Genomic DNA, 19,739 nt, shown 5'->3' with positions numbered 1-19,739 from the left:
CCAAAAAACAAGTCACATTCTTTGTATATTGCCAACATTGTTCATCGTTTAAGTATCATCCAGAACTAAATTTTTATAAACCATCAACTTGTAGATGCATTTATTTATATCCCATTAACCCAAGAACTCTCAATTGCTTGGTTATATTTTAGTAATGTCATATATCCATATTTCTTTTCCAAATTGTTCCTGATATACACATTAATCCCATCTGTCTTTGTTTCCAGATGAACTCAAATCAGGAAATCAACACAAATCCTTATTACCTCCAATCAATCACACTGCACATCATTCCCCGTCCTTGATGGATAATTTTACATCCAGATGGGCACAGCATCCCATTTTTGGTGACCCAGCCCTGAAACAAGCCCCTGGACTCCTTGCAGGCTGGACCAAAACCCCTGGACGAGGTTGCATCCCAGTACTGACTCTGCTACCTTCTTGCAAACCACTTCAACTCCATGAATTTTACATGTTTCGTGAACGGAACAAAGCACTCTGTAATCGTCAGATTGAACCTGCCCCAAACCCGTCCATATAAACTCCATTGTTGTCCTGTTCATCTCTCTGTGTTACATTTACATTTTGTGACTCACAGCTCCTGCCTCCATGGAACAATGACGCCTGAGCACTCAATTAGCCCTCCCAGTACCAAAGACTTACAATCAGACCGACAGACAGACAAATAACAGAGGCATGTCGCCAGCCCCAGCACAGGACATCACCTTTCCGGGCAGGCACAATATAATCCACAGCATCGAAATGCCAATTTCTATCCGGAGCCTCGCAAAGCCAAAATCCATGCATGCGTGCTCCATCATGCAACCCGATCTGTACTCGGTGCGCCCGGCGCCCCCTATAATCAGTGAGTTATAATAACCACAATATCTCTGGCACCCAACTCGTGATACCACAATTTAATCCACGTTACTTGCATCTCTTCATGCTCCCAAATGTCCTCCATTTAACGTGACTCAAATCCATCTCAAATCCCCACAGCTCGATCGAACACGTCACTGTACTCGGCTCGGTTAAATTAAATTCCAAGCGTACTGTACCTGACGCTTCCACAACAACAAAAAACTCGATATTCTCTGTCCACTAATTATGTACATGACTTCAGTTTAACCAACAATATAATGTCCTTTCCTTCCAGATTTAGGTTCTATATCCTGTCGTTAAAGCAACACCTCGTAGACTGACTGCCTGTCGTTCTTCCAAGGTTAGTGAATTACCTCTGACCTTTCCCTTGCATATCTCGAACAAAGGTCAACTAAACTTTAAAAGGTCAAACTTCGAATTGGTCAACACAAACGCATCGATGCATCTTCCAGCCGCCACTCCGCACTGTACCTTACTGTATGAACAAGACTTCCTGTTGGAACTTGGCTCCGGAAATTAATTACTCTGTCTTGAAATCGTTTATTTTAGCCATCTTAAATAAATCCATCCATCTATCCATCTTATAAATCCATCTTAAATAAAAATCCATCTTATAACGTATTCGTCCTGTGACATTGCCTGGCATATATGTCGCAGCCGGCCACTATTCCGACATGGCTCGTCTGACATGAACGTCCGACATCCAGCAAAGTCGAAATGACCCACAATGCATTTGGGCACACATCCTCCTCTGAGAGTGGGCGAGTTATCGCCGGCACTCTGAGCAAGTCTCATACAGCACACCCGTGACTCGCGGCTCGCTCGGCTCCTGTCTGAACACACAATAACTCTACTCTAACTTCCACGGAGCCGCACGGCGGAAACGCAGGTTTGTACCACACTTTAATTAAACGAACATTGCCAGGATTCTCGGATAGACGTTTAATTTCACAACACACATGACAAAAATCCGATTTAAATTCAGAGATCGCCGATCGACCTGGCACAACCATCTCAACGCGACGACGCCACGCCGCCCCCCGTCTTGGCGCGCACCCTCGTGCCTCCACACGAATCCCAACACTCCCTGCACGCCGCTCTATTCGCGATCACGGCGGGGTTTACCTCACGTTGGGACATGCAGTCGGCTGTCATAACAAAGTGCGAAAAGCTGTCATAACAAATCTGCGACCTGACATGTAGTGAGCTGTCAGAACATTGAGCTGTCAGAACTCATCCCTAGCTCGTAAACATCGCAAAAAACAGGATCTCCGACGCTTAACCTCTCTGACCCAAAATGCACTATATGACACCAATTCCAAAGGTGAGCTGCCTCAGCGATACATCCCACACATACAATCCACAATATCTGCCATTGAATGAACTCTTCAATTCAAGTAAAACACACATATTGATTCGAATTCTGAATTTAGCGAAAAAAAACAGCCCATCCTGCAACCATCTCCAAGAAACCGCTTCATATCAACAGTAGATCGACAAGGGCACTCCGAGTGCTTTCCTGACCCGATTTATATCAATTCGCTTCCCAAACAACTCCCAAACAGATGAAAATCCGGACTCAGTTCAGGACCTCGCCTGTTCTCTCGGATAGACGCTAAAATGGACATTCCCGGCCTGAATTTCCCGCACGTCGAGCAGATCACTTACAAAGCTTCACACCGAAACCCTCTGCTTTGCATATGTCATACAGACAAATACATTGGCTAGATACACACGTCAATTAACATCCCAATATACATTCATTCCTCATTCATATACTCATAGAAGTCTCCCAGACTTCGCGCGAAACTCAGATCGACTCAAATCATGCCTTTCTCCAGCCACTCCCAAACAATCTTTGCTCATTCATGTTACGTCTCTCATTCAAGGGAAGGCAGGGCGGGGGGTGTTGGGGTGTTGCCTAGAGCCCCGGGACTGAGCTCAGGTCTTGGGGGGGTGGGGGGTGTTGCCTAGAGCCCCGGGACTGAGCTCAGGTCTTGGGGGGTTGGGGGGTCTTGGTCTGGTATCTGGTCCAGCGGCATCACTCGCTGTTTTACTTGTTTAACTGCTTACTTAATTGTCCTCTGTCCTGTAGCTTCAATAACTATAGCTGCAATGCTTAAAATTTCAATATTTCAAAAACCATTCCTGTCCTTCTCACCCTGTGGCCACCTGGCCCATTTCCTGTGAGCTTATTTATTTTCTCTTGTCCACCAGGTCCTGGCCTGTTTCTATCTGGACCTCTGTTGCTTTGGCCTTCTATCTAAGTTAGCCACAGCCCTTCGTTCCCTGGCATGCAATGGCATACCCCATCTTGTCTCTGGGCTGTTCCTTCCTGGAAAAATCTTGGCCACCTGGTTTCAACCTATATGGCTGTCCGACCTCATTTTCCCCTCCTGGTGCTAACTGTAACTTTAAGCTTACTGTTAAGTCCTTACTTGTTTATCCTGGCTTTAACAAAGCTACGTCATTCTGAGGCCTAAAATGAGCCTTTACTTACAATCTCTGTTCGAGTGCAGGCATCGCGGAAGACAAGGAGACTAAGCCCGCGCGAGGGAGGAAGGTACGAATTTGGAATAATAGCCCTCTGATATAAAACAACTCCCACCTTTAATCAAATCCGCGTGCCGGCGCGCCTCAGGCAGCCTTCCTCCTGTCCCTCGGGCTCCGTTTCCCGTCGTCCGGTGCTGACCCCACTCCTGGTACCATCTGTGAAGAATCAGCTCTTCGTTTGGAAAAGAAGTCCACAAATAGCCTGAAAAATGACGCAGCTTTATTTAAAAACCAACTTATACAGATCCGGAGGAGACAGACAACTACAGCAAGAGCCAGTCTCATGCCACGTCAAGCCTTCCTGGAAACGCATTGATTCTCATTCATTTATATAGGGACACGTTTTATCAGGAAATCTCCGAGGGAACAAACAACACTGGGAGAGGTTCCTCCCCGGTGGGCCAAGCCCCCACCGTCATCCGCTCTGTCATTCGGGGGAGTCAGCCCTTCCTTATCATTCGGACCAAATGTTTCTCTGGGCTCCGAGAAAACAGAAATGTAACTCACAAAGAGTGCATGCTTGGCCAGATAAGCCCAGAGCAAATATATGGGTTCACATGAGTAATTCAAAGCATGTTTATACAGAGTCATGCGTTGCTGTGATTAAAACAAAATATATATGGTTAACGATAGGTTTATGTCTGCACTCTAAACATTCTACTCGCGTTACACAAAATCACGCGCATGTGGGCGTGGTTTCACGACCGGCCTTATCTAGCCTCGAAAAAGCACACGTATACAATTTGTCCAGCATGACCTCAGCGCGCCTTTCCTCATCCAAAACTAAAACGAAGCAAAAACCCTTTATTAACTTTATGAAAATAGCATTTTTTAGACAACATTTAAATCATAACACATTAGCAACCAACGTCTATAACTGAACTTTAGGCAATAACAAATCTACTACTTGACACACACACACACAGAGAGAGAGAGACGCACACACACACACAGAGAGAGAGAGACGCACACACACACACAGAGAGAGAGACGCACACACACACACACAGAGAGAGACGCACACACACACACAGAGAGAGAGACGCACACACACACACAGAGAGAGAGACGCACACACACACACAGAGAGAGAGACGCACACACACACACAGAGAGAGAGACGCACACACACACACAGAGAGAGAGACGCACACACACACAGAGAGAGAGAGACGCACACACACACACACAGAGAGAGAGAGAGACGCACACACACACACAGAGAGAGAGACGCACACACACACACACACAGAGAGAGAGAGAGACGCACACACACACACACAGAGAGAGACGCACACACACACAGAGAGAGAGAGAGACGCACACACACACAGAGAGAGAGAGAGAGAGACGCACACACACACAGAGAGAGAGAGAGACGCACACACACACACACACAGAGAGAGACGCACACACACACACAGAGAGAGAGACGCACACACACACACAGAGAGAGAGACGCACACACACACACAGAGAGAGAGACGCACACACACACAGAGAGAGAGAGACGCACACACACACACAGAGAGAGAGACACACACACACACAGAGAGAGAGACACACACACACAGAGAGAGAGACACACACAGAGAGAGAGACACGCACACACGGGGTGGTATCCCCGTATTAGGTCAATTTTTGAAAAAATAACCCGTCCCGCCAAACGGGCGGAAAAGTCTTGGATGTGCGGGATCGGATACCTGTCGGGGGTGGTAGCGTCGTTGAGGCGGCGGTAGTCGCCACACGGGCGCCATCCGCCCCCTGGCTTTGGCACGATGTGCAGTGGTGAGGCCCACGCGCTATCGGAGCGCCGCACGATGCCGAGGCGCTCCAACGCGTCGAACTCGGCTTTGGCCATGGCGAGCTTGGCCGGGTCGAGGCGGCGGGCTCTGGCGTAGACCGGCGGGCCCGTCGTGGGTATGTGGTGCTGGATCCCATGTCGCACTGCGACGGCCGAAAACGTCGGCCGCGTGAGGGCCGGGAATTCCGCGAGCAGGCGAGCGAACTCGTTCGCCGCCTGGAGGGCGCATGCCAGTTCGGTCGGCGCGGAGCTGCTCATCGTACATGCCAGGGAGCTGAAGGTCTCGGCGTTGACAAGGCGACGCCGTTTGACGTCGACCAGCAGCCCGTGCGCGCAGAGGAAGTCGGCGCCCAGCAAAGCCATGGGGACGCTCGCGGTCACAAAGGTCCACTGAAAGCGCTGGCTGCCGAAGCAGAGGGTGACGTTGCGCGGGCCGAAGGTGCGTATGGCCGATCCATTAGCAGCGACCAAGGAGGGGCCGCAAACAGCGTTCTGCCTGTCCTGCTCGGAGGCGGGTATGACGCTCAGTTGGGCGCCGGTGTCACAAAGGAAACGCCGCCCGGACGCTTTGTCCTTAATAAAAAGCAAGTTGCCCGAGTGGCCGGCGCTCATGGCTGGTAATGAACGCCGGCCCGGCCGTTTCCCGAATTGCTGAAAGTGCACGGGGGTCGGCATGTCCGAGCCTTGTGGCCGAACCTGGCGTGGTAATAACACCATGCCTGGTCAGGTGGAGGCCCCGGCCGTCGTGTTGGAAGCGGTCGGCGCGGCATGGCGGCCGCCAGTTGCACCGGCAGTTCGGCCTCCAACCGCGCAGGGTGCTCGGGCGTCATGGGCGTCGCCTCGGACGGCGGCGGGCTCCAGGTAGCCGCTCCGATGTGCTGGCCTGCCGAGATCTTGTCGGCTTCCCTGGCGAGGGCGCGGGGATCCGTGATCGACGTGCCTGCCAGGGCGAGGCGTACCTGGTTAGGCAGCTGGCGGAGGAACAGCTCTCGGAACAGAAAATCCGGAGAGTGCTCGCCGAGCAACGAGAGCATGTAGTCCATTCGCTCGGACGGGCGCGTGTCGCCGAGCTCGGGCAGGTCGAGCAGGCGTCGTGCACGTTCCGCCGGTGAGAGGGCGAAAGCGTCGAGGAGGAGCGTCTTGATCGCGCCATACTTGTCAGCGGCTGGCGGGCGCTCGAGGAGGCTCAGGGCGCGGGCTGCGGTGGCGGAGCCGAGCGCTGCTACCACATGGTGGAAGCGGGTGTCGTCGGCGGTGATGCCTCGCAGGGCGAACAGGGAGTCCGCCTGGGCGAACCAAACAGCCGCGTGAGCCTCCCAGAAGGTAGGCAGTTTAAGGGCAACTGCCGTGTCCATGTTCGGGGTCACCAATGAAGGAGCTATGCTCCAACGCGAGTCGGAAGGATTGACGTGACCAAAGACGGAAATTCGTCCGAGTTGCTTTATTGCACGTATCAAACTCGGTACTCTGAAAAGCCCGTTTATCGGGCAGCAATATATATATACACATTATGCCGGAGCGTTTTCCCGGGAAAAGCGAGACCGGGCATGCACGGGCGTCAAGGGCGAGTCCTGGAAAGGCGAGTCTGGACCTGCTCGGGCATCCTGGGCGAGCCCTGGAAAGGCGAGGGCGGGCATGCCCGGGCGTCCTGGGCGAGCCCTGGAAAGGCGAGGGCGGGCATGCCCGGGCGTCCTGGGCGAGCCCTGGAAAGGCGAGGGCGGGCATGCCCGGGCGTCCTGGGCGAGCCCTGGAAAGGCGAGAGCGGGCATGCCCGGGCGTCCTGCGTGAGCCCTGGAAAGGCGAGAGCAGGCATGCCCGGGTGTCCTGGGCGAGCCCTGGAAAGACGAGTCTGGGCATGCCCGGGAAAGACGAGACCGGGCGTGCCCGGGAGGCTCGGGCGAGCCCGGGAACAGCGAGTCCGGGCATGCCCGGGAGAGGCGCGTCTGGGCCTGTCCGGGCATGCCCGGGAGAGGCGCGTCTGGGCCTGTCCGGGCGGCCTGGACGAGCCTGGCATGGTGATTGCTCCCTGGCCGCGTCCTTGGTAGGTGCAAGGCGATTGTGTACACCCAACGGTAACCGCTATATATATATATATATATATATATATATATATATATATATATATATACGCCAACTTATAAGAATCGGTAATTTCTTTCATTTTTCAGATTTCACTCCAGATTTCAACAGTTATTTATTCCACCAGCTCCGATCCTCAAATCTGAAGACAGATTTTGATTATATTATACTTTTACTTGGTCAATGAGAGGTCATTGTAGAAAATTGCCTAGGCATTTTTCAATAGGCCGAAACAAAATGGCAGCTTAAGACACCAGCGAGGCGACAGCGGGCTGTCCAAAGATAAGCCTTTTTTGTTTAATATGAGCACCCCATTAATTATATCATCAAAAGGGGTGTTTATATTTACCCAAATACCCAGTTTTCATTCACGTAATCCCTTGGATTTACTTAAGTATGCTTGCAAAGTTTTGGGCCGCCAGGTTTCATGGTTTGTGTTATAAATACACATGCGCACTCACTGTGACACACACACACACACACACACACACACACACACACACACACACACACACACACACACACACACACACACTGTGACACACACACACACACTGTGACACACACACACACTGTGACACACACACACACACACACTGTGACACACACACACACACACACACACTGTGACACACACACACACACCGTGACACACACATACACTGTGACACACACACACACTGTGACACACACACACACACACACACTGTGACACACACACACACACACACACACTGACACACACACCGTGACACACACACACTGACACGCGTGCATTTTTTTTTCATTAATATAGATTATTTGAAATACTGTATATACAATTTTATTGGCATTGAAGTATAAATTGGTTTGGCAACGAGTTGTTTCAAGTAGTTAATTTGCCTTATTCATTTAATCTGTATAAACCAGATCTCTACAACTTCCTGTCCTTACGAGGAATTGAAGATTGCGTTTATACCTGCTGTGCATGGTCACTTGTCCTTTACATAAAAACGTTTCAGGTGACCTTGCACTTTTTGTTTTCTGTAATTGCAAAAGAATGTCATTTTGCAAAAACTTTGAGGATGGGCACTGCCAATATCTGGCAACTTGTGTGCATTGACGTCAGTTGCGCAAACACTCTGGGTAGTCCAAGAGGGCAGAAAACAGCATGTCCTGGTCTGAAGAACAGCACCGACAACAGTCCGGGTGAAATAAATGCCAAACGAGCTTGAAACTTGGAAGCGATTATCTCCGCAGTTCGACGATGCATGTCTCTCGAGCAATAGTGTGTTTGAGTGTTGTAGAGATTGAAAGAATGGAAAACATTCATTTGTCCCTCATATCAAATCGTGCCACGTGGGTGAGACGCGAGGGATTCCAAGATATTTTTGTCTATCGGAAGGCATTTGGGATCGGTGGTGCTTGAGCATTCCGTTTGTAGTTCAGATATGTCGGTGTCATTTGAATTTATTCAGACAACTCGAAGAGCAGCCGGGTCAGCGTGCATGGGATCAGGTTTCAAAGTAATGAGGACATCCAATCAGAATTCCTGAAATAGTTGTGTACCTGTCCTGAAGATTATAGATCTATAATTCCAACATGTGACTTCACTAATGGGACAAATACATGGAAAAAGGGTTTTTGTGCGTACAAATGGAGCAAAATCTAAAGGGGGAAACACCAACAGCAGAGTAGAGGTAAGATTGGGATCAAGGAGAGGGGACGAGGACACGTGGGCGAACAAGCTGAAACAGAGCAGGAAGAGGAAGGGGAAAGTGGGGATGAAACAGGAAAGGGACAACCCAACCATCAGCTAATAATGGAAAAGGGATGAGGAACAGGGGAAATTCACAATAACCTGGAACAAGGGAATGCTTTGGAATGGGGTCATTTCGGGGAAGAGGATATCACGGGTATGGATGGGGGATGATAACCAGAGCTTGGGGTGAACAGCTGTCTTTGAGCCTTGGGGGGGAAGAATGGAACTGAACGGATTGGGGAAGTTGGTTCCACAGATGAGAGAAAAGTGGAGCAAATGAGTGCAGGTGAAGAGTAAGCCTGAATTATGGGATTTTAACAGGATGAAGGTTAGTCGGGGAATGTTTTCAACAAATATGTTAATCCACTTCACTTTATTGTGAAATATTTTTAACATGTGAAATAAACACGAACTTTATCTTCTAACACGTTTTTGCGGTCTGATACTGCCGCCCATTTCGCTCTTTCACGAGCCTCGATCTTGTATACAAAAAAAAAAAATACAAAAAAACAAAAAAACTATATAAGGTGGGGTGGCTAACTATATCAAAAACTCTCTTCCTCACTCTCTTTGCACTGCCCTCTCTCCACCCCACCCCCAGGTGTACCTCTGGCTACGGCTTCCTCTCAGCTCCCACCTTTTGTTCATATGTGTTCTGTACCGTCCTCCAAACAGTGATGACTCCATTTACATTTCGCTGTCGGACAACATGGACCAACTTCTATCCACTCATCCAAACTCTCTCTTCCTCATATGTGGCGACTTCAGCTGTCATCATGCCAGCTGGCTGGGTGTAGGTTCATCTCTCACCAGCCATGGCACCTCAGCAAAGGACTTCTGCGACTCATTGGGACTGACACAATCTGTTAATTTCCCGACCAGGAACTCGGTCAATGGAGCATCTTCTCTTCTAGACTTGGAAATGACTAACTTCCCTGCAAATGTCTGCTGCTCTTCTTCTGCTCCAATCGGTTTATCTGATCTTGTGCTTGTTAAAGTGGACATCTCTCTGGCCATTCTCAGAGAGCCTCCTCAGCGTCGACGAGACTGGCATTTCACTCAGGCTGACTGACATGGTCTTCAAGCAGCCATCAATCACCTGGACTGGTCTACCATCTCTACTGCCTCTGACATCAACTCATCCTAGGAATTCTTCCAAAGTAAACTGCTCTCTCTCATGCACAGATTTATCCCATCTCGTCTTCAGTTGTCATACCCTTTCTCCCATCCATGGTACATGGAATCTTGTGGTGAGGCAGTTGCCTTGAAACAACTTGCCTTTGCCTCATGGAAGGCAAATCCAACGGAAGGCAATCTCAATTCCTTTCACAAAGCCCGGAATAAGTGTGTGTCCACCCTCAGAAGAGCCAGGAATCAATATCTCTCTTCTCTCCAAACTGAACTCTCAAACCTATCTCCCACTTCCAAATCCTGGTGGCGTCTGGTCAAATCTGTTTCTGGTGTTTGTTCCCCCTCCATCCCCTCCTTTACCTCAAAAGGCTACACAGCTGACTCCACACATGAAAAAGCTGAATGCCTCAACTCTGTGTTTGCCACAAAATATTGTGTCCCAAACCCGTCTCTCTCTGTTCCCACCTTACCCAGTCGAACTCAGCTGCTCCTGGACTCTGTGTCCTTCTCTCCTGTCAAGGTGGAGAAGTTTCTGTCAAACCTCGACTCTGATTCTGCAACTGGACCAGACAGTATCAGCCCACAGGTCCTAAAATCCTGCTCTGCCGCTCTATCTCACCCTCTCTCTGTTCTCTTCACCCTTTATTTTGCTCAAGGTCATCTGCCATCAGCTTGGAAATCAGCAAACATGACCGCTTTACACAAAATAGGTGCAAAAACAGATCCTTGCAGATCCACAGACCAAACATCCTTCCTCTTCTCCAATGGCTTGATTGTCTCCAACAGACCAATCAGCCTTCTCCCAATTATTAGCAAAGTCATGGAATCCATCATTGCTCCGGATATGAAATCTTTCCTCTTCTCCAATGGCTTGATCTCTGATCATCAATTTGGATTCAGACCGGGTCATTCTACTCTGGACATGCTGCTTCTGCCGTCTCAAGAATGGATGGAGGTCCTCAATGCCAAACAGGAAATCAGAGCTGTCTCCCTTGACATATCACATGCCTTCGATACGGTCTGGCACCCAGCTCTGCTCACCAAACTCTCCTCCTATGGTATCCATGGAAATCTCCACGCATGGCTTGTGGAATTCCTCACCGGTCACAGTGAACGTGTGGCCCTGAATGAATTTTTCTCATCTCCCCTTCCTGTTCAGGCTGGAGTTCCCCAAGGCAGTGTTCTGGGCCCTGTGCTTTTTCTGGTCTTCATTCATGATCTATCTGACTCTCTGGAAAATTCTCTCTATCTCTTTGCTGATGACTCCAATCTCTGCCGCTCCATACCTCATCCCTCAGATCGATGGGCAGCAGCCTCTTCACTCTCTACAGACCTGGACAAAATCACAGACTGGTCAAACAAATGGAACATATCTTTCAATCCTGACAAATCTCACACTCTCAATTTGTCTCTCCGAAAACACCGTCTGGACAACTCTCCCATCTACTTTCTCAACAATCCTCTCCAAGCAGTTCTGTCATTCAAGCTTTTGGGTCTCACTATCTGCCATGATCGTTCTGGGGAAAACCACATTTCCAAGCTGGCCTCCAAAGCCAGTCACCAACTGGGCAACCTCCGTTGTGTAAAGTCCTTCCTTGGCACACCTGAGCTCCTCACCACATACAAGGCTTTCATCCGCAGCTCAATGGAATACTGTTCCCCCCTCTGGGCTGGTGCTCCTGCCTCACAACCTCGCTCGGCTTCACGCTGTTGAAACCAAAGCGATCAGAATTATTGGAATCTCCCGCGATGAATCTAACTCCGAGGGTCTTTCACTCACTCACCACAGACAGGTTGGTGGTCTTTCTGTCTTCTGCCAACTCCTCTCCGGCCTTGCTCTCCCAGCTCTGTCTGCGCTCTGTCCCCCAAATATTCCTTCAGGTCGCACAAGATCTGCCTGCAACCCTCTTCTGGTTAAACTGCCAAAATCAAGACTCTCTGCTCACCTTCACTCCTTCATTCCTCTTTCCTCCCGCCTCTGGAACAAACTCCCCCACTCTCTTCAATCCCACTCCACCCTCCAGGTCTTTGAAACAGCTGTTCACCACCATCTCTTTTCTTACCCCATCCAAAACCTTGATCTTTTCTTCCCCCGTTAATTCACCCCAGATCTACTTTTTTGAAATAATGCCTTCCTTCCTGGAAGTCCTTGGTGTCCTTGTGTTTTATACCTCTCCCATCCCCCCCTCTCCCCCACCTTCCCATGACCCCAAGCCCTCTCCCAATGTCCCTGCTCTCTACTGTTGTACTTGTGTGCTTCCCTCTCTCCCCATCTTGTCTTCCGCTCCCTTTATCTCTTCCTCACTTTGCCATGTGGGTGAGACGCGAGGGGTTCCAATATATTTTTGTTTATTGGAAGGCATTTGGGATCGGTGTTGCTTGAGCATTCCGTTTGTCGTTCAGATATGTCAGTGTCATTTGAATTTATTCAAATTATATGCTTTATTATATGTTTGTGTCCGTTTGTTTTTTTGTCATTAATGTTAGCTCTTCCACGAGCCTCATAGTGGGGCAACTTAGCATAACAATTGTACATTTTGTGAGGAAAGCACCAACTTTGGCACACGACTAGACTATCATATTATGAAAAGATCTGGATATTGGGCCATCTCAGATTCAGAGATTTGATTTTTGCAAGATTTCGATTCGATTGGGATCGAAGAGAACACCTTCTTCGTCTTCTGTACAGTGAAGTTGCCAGCCCTGAATTCTCTGGCTACATCTGGGTGCTTCATTGGGAGTGCGACCATGTCCCTCAGGTGAACAGGGACCCACCTGGCATAGTGTGTGTGGTTTAAGGCATGGAACCATGGGACCAGTTCCGTCAGGGCATCAAGGTACATCGTGAATGAAGCCTGCCGCAGAGAACGCGCGTAGACCAGTACCAACATCTCTAGTTCCAGCACAGTTGCCCAGTACTGAAAGTTGGGAATGTTTTCTCCTCTCTGGTGACACCAGTCTTCGAACTCAGGCAGGTCTTTCTGCATCATCGGCATATGTCATACAGTGGCGTTCATACGCACGGTGTTGCAGGATGTGCAGTGCCGCTGCAGTGATTTGATGAGGTCTTCTTGTGCGGGTGACGTGGGCAGCTCGCAGGAAGGAGTCGGCCGTCCCTGGCGTTGCAATCTCAGCTTGCAAATCTGCAAAATCTGCAAATCTTGCAAAAATCAAATCTCTGAATCTGAGATGGCCCAATATCCAGATCTTTTCATTATATGATAGTCTACTAGTGTGCCAAATTTGGTGCTTTCCTCACAAAATGCACAATTGTTATGCTATATTGAGCTTAGCTGCCGGACTATCAGTGTTGTATACAAAAAAAAAAAAAGCCAAAGGTTATCTTGTGCAATCTCGCGTAGTGGCCAAAGTTTTGTCAATGTGGTCTTTTGGGGACGACATTGCAGGTGTAAAACTGCCACAGCATTTTGACCCCTCGCTCCCGACCTCCCCTACACCCTCGACCATTTTCACGTTCCTCTCCATGTGTCCCATATATTTACGTTCTCTATGTTCTGCTCATTCCTCCACGCCATTTTCAGAACCTTCCTTTTTAAGAATTGTAATTAATCCTAGTTGTAGTGAGATACATTTGAAGAGGATTTGTGCTGTGCTGCTGCGCAGGAAATGGGAGCGATGCCGGTGCAGCATCTACTACGGCCCAGCTGGATGGAGATTCGTGGGTTCTCAACGGCACCAAGTCATGGATCACCAATGCCTGGGAAGCCTCTGCCTCTGTGATCTTCGCCACAACGGACAAGGCCTTGAAGCACAAGGTGAATTTGTAAAAAGTACTGTGTTCCAGGTCCGATTTACGGCATTGTGTTCCGCCAGCCTCGGGTCACTCGATTCACTTAACGGCTGAATGAGAACTCCGAGATTCCATGTTAAAAGCCTGCTGCAACCCACTGGGAAGTCCAGCTTAATCCATTGGAACAACCTCCTTCACAAACAACCAATCGGATTAATGTTGCATCTTATTGATAAAGTAGAACGGCACTCGGGAGAGTGCATACCCCTTCCGGGCTGAATAGTTTAATGTTTTGTATCCACTGATGGGCCGGATCTGCATCCGGACCAGAACCAAAATCGAGTCGGTTTGTTCTAACCAACTCATCCACCAAGTTTAGTCATAACGCGTCCACAACGTTTTGAGATATCATGCTGTCGTTTGTGGCCCTATCTCTCAATGGTGAAGAAATTTAAAAAAAAAAGTTTTAATCCGGATCTTAACCACAATTGATTCATTTCTTCCTCCTCACACACACAACCAAAAGGACCTCTGGCATCCCTCCCTCTATCCCCCTATACTTTCTTAACAATCCTCTTGAGGAGGTTCAGTCATTGAAAATCCTGGGGCTCATTATATCAGCCATGATCTTTGTTGGGCAAATCAGATTTCAACGTTTGCCTCCAAAGCAGCTGCCGATTGGGCATCCTCCGTCATACAAAGTCCTTATTTGGTGCTCCTGAATTCCCATCCACCTGCAAGATCTTCATCTGCAGCTTTATGGAATACTGCTCGACACTACGGGGTGCTCCCATCCTCACATCTTGCTCGGCTGGACGCTGTGGAAACCAAGGCCTTCACGATCATTGGAATCTCCCACAATGAAGCCGAGTCGATGTGCCTATCACTTCACCATCGCAGACAGGTCGGTGGTCTACCGCCTCCTTTCTGCTATACCACTCTCTGCTCTTTCCGGGTTTTCTCCCCTTCCCCTCTCTCCCCAGGTTTCCGCAGGGCTCACACGTTCCATCACCAACCCCCTTCTGGGAAAACTACCTAAATCCAAGATCACTGCTCACATCCACTCATTTGTTCCTTTTTTTTCCCCACCTGTGGAATATCTTTCACATCCTCTTCAATCTCATCCCTCTCTCCAGGTCTTCAAGACATTTGTTCACCACCATCTCAGACCGTCCCCAATCTAAAACCATGATCTTTTTTACCCTCAATCATCCCTCCCCCTCCAAATCCCTCCTAATTTTCCAGTTTTTCCTCCTTGGAGTTTCCTTCTCCATGTATACCAAGCTCCATAGCATGAAAAATGCTGCTCCATTATTTTTACAGATGTGTTCTGACCTCATCCACCGTCACGTATTTTCCGTGATTTCCATGACTAATAGATATTTGTGACTCAAAACCCCAATAGGTCAGCAACCCCCGTCAGTGTTTGTCTTGTTGCACGTACAGGTCTGCTCGTTCGTGGAATTTTTTTGCACTTATTTTTTTATTTACTCAGAGTGGGTGTGTTGGTGCCCTCGTGGTGCGGATACCGGACTTTCATGCTGGAGGTTGTGGGTTCAAATCCAGTTGAAAGCGGCATTGTTAAATATTCCGATTCTAAGCTTCTGGCAGCCAAGCTAGTCTAATTGCCACAATGTTGCTCTCAAATTGTTGATTTTTTTTTTTAACTCTGCTGGATCATTAATGACCTTCAGGGAGGAGCTAACTTGCTTCACAATGCCTGACCTGCTCTATGTAATGTGGCAAAAGATCACACCGTGGTGCTGATTGACACTCAGTGCCCTCAGGGCAAGTTGGGATGGCCTGCTACCTGTGAAAATACATCACCTAAACTCCTAACTGAATTGCAAATCGTTCCAGATAGATCTGAAAACTTTCCTGATTGATTCCTTCATCATTTTAAAAACTTGTGTATTTGAGGTGCACATGTTTGCACTGTCCTGCCCTTTGTGAGGTCACTTGATGCCGACCCACATTATATATCAATGATGGTCACCGCTGTTGCAACTCCATATGACCCGTTGTATTTTATTGTCGCATGAATAAGGATATAGCACCACAACACACTCGAGCAGGTTAAGTGTTGATTTGTTTGTATTTTGCTGTTCATTTGTATTTTGCATCCCATATGCACCCTAGGGTATCAGTGCCTTCCTTGTTCCTATGCCGAGTCACGGTCTATCCTTGGGCAAAAAAGAGGACAAGTTGGGTATCCGAGCCTCATCTACAGCCAACCTCATCTTCGAGGACTGCCGCATTCCTCGGCAGAACCTCCTGGGGGAAGCTGGCATGGGATTCAAGATTGCCATGGTGAGATCACATGATCAGTTCCGGATCATGTGGTGAGATCACAATCTTTCTCTGAACATGCAATGGCACGTTTGATGCTTGACAGGGAACTTTGCCATGTAAATATTCCTTGAGAAACACTGAACAGACAAAGCAGAACAAAGGAAATTGAACTTGAAGGCATTGAGAGATGTGATACCTCTGCTGTGTGGAGGATAGGGGTTTGCGCAATCGTGTGTGTGTGTGTGTGTGTGTGTGTGTGTGTGTGTGTGTGTGTGTGTGTGTGTGTGTGTGTGTGTGTGTGTGTGTGTGTGTGTGTGTGTGTGTGTGTGACAGTGACAGTGACAGTGACAGTGACAGTGACAGAGACACACACACATAAGGTTTATTTTACCATTTGAGCTTTTGTCATCAAATTTACAACAAATCTTTATTAATACGAATACAGAGAACTAGAGCAATGTGACTGTCACATTATGCCTCCGCATAGTCCGTGCCCTTGATAATAAGTAGATGCCCTCGATCACTATACTAAAAATAAACAACTTTGATTTAAATCCCTTCAGCTGTTTTGAAGTATCACATTTTCACCGGCCATCATGACAGGTTTCACATCGATCGGTGAAGTGGTTTCAGAAAAGGGATTTAAAAAAAATATATCGGCTTTCAAGCTAATATGGCTGCCACACCACGTTTGATATGACATAAAAAATGTACACTTTGCATATGTATGGGTAAGGGATCACGTTTGTGAAGTTCCATGTTGATCAGATAAGGTTAGTTTTTCGATCCAAGATGGCTGACAAACCACGTAGCCTACAGCATCATCATTTTCAAACTATATGCAGCAATGGTGTTAGATGGAATTTGTAGAGTTTTGCATCGATAGAATAAGCGGTTTCTGAGATATAATTATTTAATATTTTCCTTCAATCCAATATGCCTGCCACACCATGTGACTGATGACGTTTTTGTGATCAACTTTTAATCGCCATGCCTCGTCGATGACATACGTTTAAAGTTTTGAGTCAATCGCTTCGGTGGTTTGAGAGAAGATTTTTTGCAAAGTTTTTAGGTTAAATCCAATCTGACTGCCAAACCATGTGACCTATGATGTCACAAGTTTAATATTTCAATACAAATTGGTCATAGATCATGTGCATGCAATTTCAGATTTTTAGGATAAGGAATTCAATTAAAACATTTTTGGCTGTTATACCACTTCACCTATGATGTCATCATTATCATGCTTTTGTTCCCCATTGGGAGTACTTGAAAATGTGGCAAGTTTCAAATTTTTCCATTTAGCGGTTTCTGATGAATATATTTATTATCATTAGTGTTTAATCCAAGATTGCTGCCATACCACGTGACCTATGACGTTACAATTATCATTAAAAAAACATTTCACATGGGTGTCACTCCTACCCTGAAAATTGCATCTCAATCGGACATGTGGTTGCTGAGAAAAACGAGGTTTAGCCCGTACGGACGGACGTACCTACTCTACGTACGGATGGACGTACATACTCTACGTACGGATGGACGTACATACTCTACGTACGGACGGACCTGTGTACTGTATGTACAGAAGGATGGACAACCTGAAAGCTGAATGCCTCTGGCCATCTTCAGCAGAGGCATAAAATAATTAATAATTGGGTCAAAATGTCAAAAAGTAAAGTCACAGTGATTACGAATGTCTTATTAGCCCGGCTGCACTATTTAGCGTGCGAAAGACGTTTAAAAAAAAAATTATTTATTTATCGTTTCTGTGTTTATTTATTTCCCATTTTGGCCCTCAGTGAATTTGTCCAGGCCATAACTTTTTAACATTTGAGCGTTGTCATCAAATTGTTTTTAAAGAAACCTTTATTATGAGAATATGGAGAACACAAATTAATAAATTTAACATTTATAAGCGGTGAAGCCTCTTCAATATATGGCTATGTCCTTCCTTCCTTCCATCCAGCCATCTTATCTATATATTGTTACGGACGCGTTTTAGATGTTATTTTTGACCGAGCGGTGGTGTATTACCGCGACCTAACAGTTATTCCCCGACTAGACCCCGATTCCACCCAGACGTTGACCAAATCGCGCTATGCTAAATCGATGATGGAAAGGACACAACGACTGGGAAAGAGGAAACGACGCAAGGGGGTACAGTTCTCAAGACCTCCGGAGGAGGGTGTAATTACAGTGGTGGAGAAAAGGGGGTAGATTACAAGGTAGAGTGAGGTAAAAGACACAGAAGAGATAGGCACTTAATTACCGTCTTATCTTATCCCAGACAGACCACAGACAAACGGAACAAGGCTGACTTACACAGGGATTGATGGCAGGGAAGGACAGGTAGTTCGATAGCACAAGGTGCACCTTGGCTCGGGGACAGGATCAAGCACGGTCCAAGAGATGCAGGGAGGCCTCACAGCGCTCGGAGGGTACGTCTTGCTTGCTCCAAGCTCAGCGCGCATCTGACGTCACCTCCCTCTTCCTGCGCATGCTCAGCGGGGAGTGACACGCCCTCGGCTGGTTGGCTCCGCCCCAGATGGGACCGGTCCGCCGCTTCCATTGGGTGCGGGGGTTACTGGGCTCCGCCCTTGACGAGGAGCTGACAGGGAGCCCCTATTTGGTAACCCCGTCGAGCACATGTTCGATGGCGGCTCGTTGGGAAGGCCTCATGCCCTCCCAACACCCCCTACCAACCAAGCCGGAGTGAGGACGCGCACTCCCTGTGCACGCCGCCGCCGTTGTTGTTGTTGTTGTTGCTGAACCGTGAGGAAGAGCTGCGGGGAGGTATTGGGAGGTCCTAAACTTCCTAACGGTGCCATACAATCACATTCTGGTGCAACGAAGGGTCAGAATTAATGGAAACGAGTCCTTAACTGACATAGACTAAGAATAACTAGCAAGATGTCCTATAGTTGTCTTACATGAGATGCGGTGAACCTGGGCACGACATTTAATGGGGGAAATAGGGGGAGGTCGGGTCTACCGAGTGTTGTTTACAGAAAATGGGACTAGGGAATGGGGGATTGGGGATAGTTGGGAAGTATTGAGGAAATAGGGGAATATTTACAAGCGGATATGGATGGATGCAAATCCCATATCCGCAACAATATATAAAAAAAGTTTTTGTTTGTTTGTTTGTCTGCACGTGCTAATCTCCTGAACGGTGAAAGATAGGAGGAAACCTCTAAATCCAACGGAAGGAAATCTCATTTCCTTTCACAAAGCCCGAAACAAGTGTGTGTCCACCCTCAGGAGAGCCAGGAAACAATATCTCTCCATTCTCAAGACCGAACTCTCTTATCTGTCTCCCTCTTCCAAATCCTGGTGGCGTCTGGTCAAATCCGTTTCTGGTGTTTGTTCCCCCTCCATCCCCTCCCTTACCTCAAACGGCTACACAGCTGACTCCGCACGTGAAAAAGCTGAATGCCTCAACTCTGTGTTTGCCTCTAAATCTTGTGTCCCAAACCCATCCCTCTCTGTACCCACCATACCCA

The 19,739-nt window shown here is 48.0% G+C and overlaps 1 protein-coding gene across 9 annotated transcripts in view; it reads left to right on the top strand.

Moving 5' to 3' along the window:
- ACADS (acyl-CoA dehydrogenase short chain) overlaps window positions 1–19,739 on the top strand; it is a 91,940-nt gene that overhangs the window by 45,127 nt on the left and 27,074 nt on the right. For all 9 annotated transcript variants that reach the window (XM_078768400.1, XM_078768402.1, XM_078768401.1 and 6 more), the window contains 2 exons: window positions 13,815–13,966; window positions 16,081–16,251. In XM_078768400.1, coding sequence (XP_078624526.1) covers window positions 13,815–13,966; window positions 16,081–16,251 — 323 coding nt within the window. The remainder of the gene's footprint in view (window positions 1–13,814; window positions 13,967–16,080; window positions 16,252–19,739) is intronic.

Source organism: Myxine glutinosa, chromosome 14 (genome assembly GCF_964187855.1).
Source record: "Myxine glutinosa chromosome 14, kmMyxGlut1.1, whole genome shotgun sequence".
NCBI lineage: Eukaryota > Metazoa > Chordata > Myxini > Myxiniformes > Myxinidae > Myxine > Myxine glutinosa.
This window is presented reverse-complemented; position numbering and strand designations above follow the sequence as displayed.